The sequence below is a fragment of the Arachis ipaensis genome, chromosome B01 (assembly GCF_000816755.2).
Source record: "Arachis ipaensis cultivar K30076 chromosome B01, Araip1.1, whole genome shotgun sequence".
Taxonomy (NCBI): Eukaryota; Viridiplantae; Streptophyta; class Magnoliopsida; order Fabales; family Fabaceae; genus Arachis; species Arachis ipaensis.
In genome coordinates, this window is record NC_029785.2 from 23,526,691 (window position 1) to 23,536,160 (window position 9,470).

Consider the following 9,470-nt stretch of genomic DNA (forward strand, 5'->3'; position numbering starts at 1 on the left):
ATCTGGTAATTTATTTCAATGAAGAATATATTAATTCTATATAATAAAGATAAAATAAATTTAATATTTTTAATTATATCATTAATAAAAATAATAATCTTTAAATACTCAAGTCTTAAATAAAATATACAAATTTTGACCCTTCCTTATTCTTCACTCATTATTTATGTTTTGGTATACGTTGATGATATTCTTGTCATCAGTAATACTCAGTGTCACAGTGTGAAATCTAATCTCTAACATCGAAATCGAATAACATTTTCTCATTAAAATATCTAGGTATTTTTAATTATTTTCTTGTTATTGAAGCAACAAAATTAATTCAGGTGCTTATCATTTATATCAAACTAAGTATATGTTAAGGATCTTCTTTTAAGGACTGGCATGCAAAATGAAAACTCAGTTCCAACCCAATGGCATCATTTAAAAACGGCTCTCTCAATTTGGTGCTGAATCATACACTAATCCAACACATTATAGGTGTGTTGTAAGTGCTTTATAGTATTGCATCGTCACTAGACCTGAAATTTCTTTCGCTGTAAATAAATGCAACCAATTCATGCATAACCTTTTGATCACTCATTAGAAATCAGTCAAGTGTATCCTTAGATACCATGCTAGCACTCCAGATCAAGGGATTCTCTTTCACCTTTCTTCTGACTTGAGAATTTTCGCATTTGTAGATACTGATTGGGGATCAGGTATGGATGGCAGGTGCTCTACCTCAAGATACTGTGTTTATTTTCGAGGCAATTTGGTTGTTTGGTCTAATCGCAAGCAACACTAGATCAGTCGCTCCAGTGCAGAAGCTGTGTTTCATAGCATTACTGATGCCTCTATAGAAATAATTTAGTTGGAAACACTTTTATCTGAGCTTCAAATTCATGTATCTAGTGTGCCAATCATCTAGATAATGCAAGTGTAGCTAAAATTTTAGCTAATCCCATCATGCATGGCCGAACAAAGCACTTTGAACTTAATTTGCATTTTCTCCGGGACAGCATAAATTGAATATTGTTCATGTTCTAGGAACATATCAGATTGCAGACATTTACACAAAGCCTTTATTTTTTGCTGTCTTTGATAGATTCAAGTGTAAACTCAAGGTCATTCACAAACCTCCCTTTAGTTTGAGGGATAACAAGAGAGATGCAACTAACAAAGCATCTCTAACCAAATTAGTTAGAATAGGTCAAGGATAGTTAGGCTTTCTAAAATTAGTTACACTCGCTGCTATATATAGCAATGCCTCATTTGTGTATCAGATAACATTCACATGATAATTCTCTGTATTACTTGCATTCGAATCAATTAGATTTGAATTCAATTCTCCTCTTTTTTATTTTTTAGAAAAGTATAGGTAAACAATGAAAATACTAAACAATGTGAACAATAGATATATCGGATTGTTATCCTAATATTAAGATTTAGGTGGGTAATTTGGGAGTACGGTGTGTTTTTACTTTATTGGGTCAATTTTAGAGCCTGTTGTTTACAAAAACCATTATCTATAGGTAGACAATGAAAATATTAAACAATGTGAACAATTGATATATTGGATGTTCAATTCACTAGTGTGCGGATGGTTCTCCCAATAAATAAACAAACAAAAACATATTTATTCACCAGTGAAGGGTGCTCATACATTTCAAAATACAACTATAAAATGATAGAAATTAACCACGTTAAGTAGTGCACACATTTGACAATAAATATTTTAACAAAAACATCTTTATTTATTCACCAATGAAGGCAACCCACATATTTCAAAATAGAATGATAAAGTGATAGAAATCAATCATGACTTGGTGACTGATATTTTGTGTGCACGTAGTATTTTTAGAAAGCAATAAAGTCAATTCTATTGACGTTAAGGTAGCTAAATTACTCTGTTGTTTCTTCCTCCGTTTGCTTAAGTGATTCTGCATCCAGATTCCACTTCTTCGCACCAGCTATGTTCATGGGTGCGCATATATTAGAATAACTACTTCAAGAAAATCTTTTGGCATTTCAACATACAAAATAATAAGTCGTTTATCCATCCTACTTTCTATCAATTATAAATTATTCCAAATACCAATACTGAAGTGAAGGAGAAAGAGATGTCTTGAGTATCATATGCATCAACATTAAGAAAGCCTTATGTTGCAATAATTTGTACAAAATCGTATACTCAAGCAGTTGGAGTTTTCACGCACTTTATGGGAAATTTTGATATTGATGATAATGATTTGATGGAAGTGCTTCATGCAACATTAGCCATGTTAGGAATCTATATTTCTAAGGATCCAGCCATATTCCAATCCTACAACTACCAGCCATATTCCAATCCTACAACTACCAGTATTCTGCATTATCCAGAATGAATTCTATCAATTTTTTTAACAATTGAAAACGTAAAGTATGATCTCTAACTCTTCAAATGCTTTTTCTAACTCTTCAAATGCTTTTTCTCTTATATTTTTTCTTGATTCTACCTATAAAATTAATAATAAAAAATTATACTTTATTCCTTTAATTGTTTAAAAAAATTGAAAGACACATGTTTCCCTGTGTCATCTTCTCTCCTTAGGAACCATCGATATACTGCAATAATATCCTCTTCTAACTCAACAAGTGATGCGTAATATCTTATTAAAAAAAATAAGCAAAACTTAAAGTGTTATCACTACATTTTACGCTCTACAATATGCAATTAAGTGTTATCACTACATTGCACTAAAATATTGATTCACCATACCTAGTACGAGCGATTCTTCCTACGTTTTTACAGATAAAGATTTAGTATCAACAAGCACCAACGCGATAGATATATTCCATATATGAGCTTCTAGATATTCAACGCGATAGATATACATCATGAAGCCAAACATTTTGGAAAATAAGTATCCATAGATTTTCCCATTAAAAGTCAGGTTTTTTTCTTTTTAATGGAGGCCTTTGCACCATCGTGATGAGCTCTCTGAGCTCCTTAACATGACTATGCATGCCCTTAAATGAATAAGCTTTAATCATGGTTCTATATGTAATAATATCGGGTTTACAACCTCTTTTTTCCATCATCTCAAGCACACTCCGCATCTCAGCGAAACACTCCAACCTACCATAAGCATCCACCAAGCAATTGAAGAAAATGGTGTCAAGTAAAACATCTGAGTTCTCGACAAAACGGAGGACGCCGTCGATCTTTTCTAGTTTACCTGCTCGCGCATAAGCCTGCACAAGTGAGCACAGTGTGACACAACTTGGTTTTATCCTCTCTGACCGCATTATCCTAAACAAATACTCCATCTGTTTGAGATCCCCGGCCTTTCCAAAAGCATCGATCGCAATGTTGAAGGTCACAATTGTCCAAGAGTAATGGTACTTTTGCATGTATTCCATCACAGCACTCATCTTCTTGTAGTCCTCAGCCTTGCCGTAGGAATCCAAGAGAATGTTAAAAGTCTGAACATTTGGTTGGATTCCAGCTCCTTGAAACTTATCATAACACCTCTCCATTGTTTCTATTTGCCCTATGTTGCCGAAGGTACGAAGCGTTGAATTCATAGTCCATACATCTGGTTGGCAATCTCGGTCTGCAAGCATTTCCATGAGTGTTGATTCCATTTCTGAAAACCTTTAAAAAACAAGAAAATTTACATTGAGGAGGTTTAAATGTACTAATTGATCGCACAGCATCAGGTTCATAAAATTAAATGTACAAATGAACAATAAATTCCCTCATCTATGTTTTAGTTTGAAGTGAAGAATGTAGTAATGACCAGTGTATACTCAAATACAGAAAAACAACACTGTGAAAGAGCTCATAAAGGAAAGGTTAAGGCCGCCATGCATTTTTTAGCTACCTTAACCAACTTTTGAAAAGAAGGAACTCTACCATAAGAATTATCATAATCAAATTTAATTGCTCTACCTATTGTATGCTTGCATCTAGAAAATGATGGAAAAGCAGGTAGTTCATAAAATCACTTTTGGAATTCTATCAGCAGCAGCCAAAGTGAGCCTGGGCACTTTTAAAATTTTCAAATTCTATAACAAGAAAACACCCAAGTATTATACCTTTTTGCCTTCCCATAAGCATCGATTAGGGTATTGTAAGTAACTGTGTTAGGTTTGATGCTGTGAATGGCCATGTCAGATAAGAGACAGTGAACTTTGTCAAACGCAAAAACCTGCAAGCAAGATTTTATCAGGATTGAATAAGTCTGGACATCTGGCCGACAATTAGGTGTACTCTTCATTTCTTCAAGGAGAGAGAAAGCTTTGTCCAAGAGACCACTCCTGCTATAGGCAGATAACAAAGCAGTGTATGACTCACAGTCCAAAACACAACCCTCATCAATCATAGATTGAAAGAGTTCACGAGCTTTCTCGGGTTTCTTGCATTTTCCAAGCATGACTATTAATTTGATGTATATACCAGAGTTAGGTCTGTACCAGAGTTGTTCACGCAGCAGTTCAAAAATCTGAAACCATGAAAGAATGTTTTGATATGATTATCAAGTATTTAAATAAAGACAATGGTTCTTATGGGCGGTTTGTACCCTCTTCACTTTGCTATTGACTTATGGGGGCTCCTCGGTTAATAAGGCTAAATACCTTGAAGCTCTTTAGTTCAGACTTCTTTTTGCTATTGACTTATGGCGTGGAGTTCGGTTAATAATAATCAAATAATACTAAATACCTTCACTTTAGTTCATCTCGGTAGAACAAAGAAAAAAAAGCCTATGTAGTTGTGGATTCGAGTCCCACAAGAGCGAAGGATGATGACTGATTCAGTTGCCCTCTCTACTCAATTGACTGAATATAGTTGTGTAAAGCAGCATAAGCGCTAAGTGAGTGTGTATGAGTAAGTGTGAGGAAGTGAGAGAGAAGCATCAATGAAGAAATCATGTGTCAACTACACAACAAAACCTTGACTATAAAGTTGGGTAAGTTAATATGCTAAATTTCTTGGTATGCGTATGACTAGTTAATTACAATATACTATTAGTATTACAAAGAACTCAAATTAGACGTTATATACTGTTCTACAAAGCTGGAGGCCTAGAGCATATACATTATCTGCACCAAGCTTGCTACAAAGAGAATGTACCAGAGGATCTGTAAAGGATCAATATAGCAAGAGCATCAACTGAGGGTGCATTGGGTTTTGATTATTCAAAAAGCACTTTTACAATTTGATGTTTTTTTTGGGTGTCTTAATTGATTTTAATATGAAGCTGCTACTCTGTTTAGCTTTCACAGAAAAAGCTAAAATTGATTATCTTGAATTTTGTTATTTTAAAATTTTATACAAATATATGAAAACTGGTTCGTTAGTAAAAAAGAAAAAATAAATAAATAAACCTGATTTTTTTTGTCCACAAAAAAAAAGAAGCAGAACCAAACTCATTCCAATTGATCATTTAATTTGCAAAGCTAAGAACCATGTCTCACTTGAGAAATAAATAGATAGTTGGAAGACAAAGGCTTTCTTAGTTGTTTGAGTGATTAATACTAAGCAAGTATCATATGCCATCCGAAAAATGTATGTAACTAAGTACGACTTTTTCCCATATACGAGTACTAATTTCAAATGGTGATGTTTGCTAGTTGATTACAAGAGTTCACAAAGGAGGTAATGATATCTCCATAGTCATTGAACAGATGAATTGGTAGCCAATCTATATATTTTAGGTTCTCCCCTAAAAAACTGAAATAAAGACCACAACTCGATACAAACAAAGTTCACACATAGTAAGTAAGAACCATAGCTAGAAATTCTCCGACTGGACCCGATCTAGCAAGTAGCAACATTTACTAATTTTTTTTCATCTTCAATAAGATCACACTATCCAGGAATTGGTCTCCTATTTCTAGGGGATCGGGCCCAATCTACATCTATAAAGGCAACAAGGATCCTGATGAACTCTTTTCATAAATCAGCCCCTTTCTAAGAGTATTTTTAATGAGGTTATTTTGGAGGTGTCTTTTTTATTAAGAGATGTCAATTTGTATGACGAAAAGCTCTATGTTGGGTTCTAATAAAATGGATTTTAAAATTTCAAGTACTTTTATAAGGTACTTTCTATACCCCAAAAGCGTGGATTTCAACTTCCACCTTGAATGAAAGAATACTAAAATTTCTGCACTTCTTTACCATGTTTGTCAGAAACTGCTAGTTGCAAGCCATTGTTTGTCAGAAACTGCCATCCCCTGATTGACTCCGATGGCTACCGCCTGTCCGCACCAACTACCGCAGTCAACATCAGCTGCCATCAGACAGCAAAGTGATGGTAACGCCACTTTATTAACCAAACAGAAAATTCTGAAAATGTTCTTAATATATTACTTTACCTAAACAAATATATTTCAAAATGAAAGAAATTAAATTGAAGCATCTCGATTTCCTTGTGAAATGAGGAGTATAGAAACATTTGCCATCCTAAAGGCTAAAGCCAAATCTTTTATATTGGATAGACGTGCTCAATAAAATTAATACCAATAACACGTTTCAGCCTTGAAAGCCATATAAGGCTATCTCCCCTAATGTGTGTATTATATGTGGGGCAAATTCAAAGTCAAATTCACATATGCTTTTATGGAACAATTGTTTGGTGAATGCTAGGTGTGTCCTGCAATCGTAGCCAGTTTCTATTGACTAGGTTTCCTGGGTTTGGTAGTAGAAAAGAGTCAAATTTGTCGCACTGTGCAGCTTTCGCCACTACTCGACTAATTGGTTGGAGCATAATCACGCACCTGACAAATTTTCTAACAAGCATGTTGTATGGGATAGGATTAGACACCTAGCATCTATTTGATGTAAAGTCTTTGATATCATTCTCTATCAAACAGAACCCTAACAGACACCCATATAGAACAACCCAATACCACATTTCTCCACAAGGTGGCAAAACCGACCTAATGGAACTCCACAATCATTCAATTCTACATAGCACAAATACAGGTACAAGAATTGAATACGATACATTATATGTTAATGCAACAAATTTTATAATCAAATTAGTCACAAATTTAAGTCCGAGACACACATGGTATGCATATGTGAGTGAAAATGAAGTACTCGTGCATTATATATATTCAATTCAAATAAACCATGAGAGTAGACTCCTCCATTTAAATACAATTGAATACTACCCCCCTTAACAACTCTCCATTTTCACCTCACAAGTCACAAGACTCAACTCACTATAATTGATAAAGATGCTCATTTATCCACAAGGCAAAGAAAACAACATATCAACAACATTAAACTAAACTACTAAAATAATATAATAATAATAATTTAAAAATTTAAAGTGGAAAGAAGGAAACCACACCTTGAGAGCAGATTCCCAACGTAGAGCAGTGACCCTTTCATGGAGGGCTTCAAGAACGGTTCTTGGGAGAAGCTTCTTGGGGTTGGTGGGACCCTTCCTCCTCCTACTGTCAATTATTGCCTTGGTGGCCTCTCTGCGAAGAATAACCGACACAGCTTTCTGCGATGCTATCTTCCTATTCATGATCTCCTTCCTTTCCCTTGCTTCCTGAGCCTTCTGCCTCTCCACTTCCTTTGCAATCCTTCGCGTCCGTTCGTCCATCCCCTCCGTTGCTGCCTTTATGCTACTGCTCAGTGCTTTCCTAGAGGAAGAAGATGAATAATTGGATTTTGGGTCTGGTTTGTTCTGGGTTAGGGCTAGTGCTGGTTTCGAAACGAGCTGACAGCTAATGGTGGGTGGAGGGAAAGGAGAAAAGATGCCAGTGACCGAAGCCATTAACATTGCCGCTGAAGTATTTTGGGATATATCAATCAACAATGCTCTAGGTTATCAACAGCATAGTTGTCAGAGCCGAACCGGTGATCGAATCAGTCAGACTACCAAGTCACTAGGGTCACTGGTTCAACCGATGGGTTACTAGTTGAATTAGCTGACCGGGTCCTACTTAAATAAAAATATAAATAGTCAAAAACTTAAAATTAAATTTTGAAATATATATCTTTACTAACACTTTAACAACAATTAAATCTCAATTTCTAAAATAACTAATACGAAAATAGGCATAAAGTGTGTGGAACTGTGGATCATTGATTCTGGATCTTGTGGATTCCATCTAGCTCATTGCAAATGAAGTACAAAAATTTGCCTAAATCAAACATGAAGATATTTGTTTTAGACCCAAAATTTATGAAACAAAAACACCACAGCTAGAAGCCGTAGCAGCAACTATATGCTCTACCATTTTGCACAACAGAAACAAATAGAAAATTTGTCACATGTCAGATTCAGGTCTATACTGATATAGCAATTGTATCATTGCTACACAACCAATTTATTTGCCATTCCAATTCATTTCTTCAAACAGCTTGTGCCCACTCTTGAATAGACACCCCCCAAAACAGAGTGAGGGCGTATTCTGATTTGAGCAGGCAATTGCAAAACAAAATCCAAAAAAGTTTATTAACCTACAATAATGTTTAGGTCAAGGAATTACTAAGCATCAAAGTTATAAAGCTATGAGGCATCATAGTTTTTTATTGTCGATGGCGGTGCGGCGAGTCAAAAATCCGCCATGCGTTGCTGGAAATGGTGGATTACCTAAAAATACATGTATATGAACAAAATATAAACATGCACAAAAATTGCAAACGTAATATAAAATCTAATCAATTTAAGCAATTTTCTACTCATAAGGCATCCAATTAATCAGCAAAAGCAGTAGTAAATTCAACAAATAGACATCATATCAACTATCAAGTCATAACACACCATAAAACATAAGACATAGAACTTAAAAACTAAAAACTCAAAAGAAACACCAAAGCCATTGTCACATCATGTTTTTAAACCAACAAATGACGAGGTTTATAATTATAACACTGAACCTATGTAAAAGAGGCTGGGAATACTGGAACAGAAACTAAGTTACGAACCAGAGAGAGAACCCGTGGCTTGCAGCTGCGGTGAGCAACGACGTCGAAGAGCGACGGCTTACAGTGGCGAGCAGCGGCTTCGGCAGAAGGCAGAGATAACGCAACAGAGAACGGCTGAGAGGGAAGACGGAGAAGGAGGAACTGGAGTCGGACAGGGTGCCTGGCGCGCCGCCAGTGGTTCTTCCGGCAGCAGTGCAGAGAAGAGACGGAGAGAAAGAAGAGGGGTTTTCTGCAAGTCAGTGAGCTATCATGTCCTTCTGCAGTTTTTTCAATCGGGAATTTCTTTGGGAAGAGTGATGTTTTTTTGAAGTGTGAACAGTGTCATCCTTAGACCCTCCTTGTTAAGTAAGGAGTACTGTATTGTTATTAAATCCGGATCGATCGGCCGGTTCGACCGGAAACTCGGTTATCCGATCATTTAGCCGGATCGAACCACTCGTCGAACCGTTAAATAATCAACCTGATAAAAATCGGTTGATCTGGCCGGATTTTATAAAAATTGGTGATCCGGACCGGTTCATATAACTCGGACTGAATTATTTTTTTTTTCTTT

The 9,470-nt window shown here is 35.6% G+C and overlaps 1 protein-coding gene across 3 annotated transcripts; it reads right to left on the reverse strand.

The window, feature by feature from the left end:
• LOC107627505 (pentatricopeptide repeat-containing protein At5g48730, chloroplastic) lies at positions 2,781 to 9,252 on the reverse strand. Of its 3 annotated transcripts, none has more exons than XM_021119219.1 (4): positions 8,918 to 9,252; positions 7,326 to 7,925; positions 4,063 to 4,175; positions 2,781 to 3,619 (listed from the first exon to the last, which is right to left on the reverse strand). In XM_021119219.1, the coding sequence occupies exons 2-4, from the start codon at positions 7,764 to 7,766 to the stop codon at positions 2,905 to 2,907; spliced, it is 1,269 nt and encodes a 422-aa protein (XP_020974878.1). In that variant the 5' UTR covers positions 7,767 to 7,925; positions 8,918 to 9,252; the 3' UTR covers positions 2,781 to 2,904. The 3 variants fall into 3 exon arrangements, with proteins under 3 accessions (XP_020974878.1, XP_016185822.1, XP_016185829.1); XM_016330336.2 differs by having other exon boundaries at positions 4,063 to 4,469; XM_016330343.2 differs by having other exon boundaries at positions 4,063 to 4,469; positions 7,326 to 7,928; positions 8,918 to 9,244.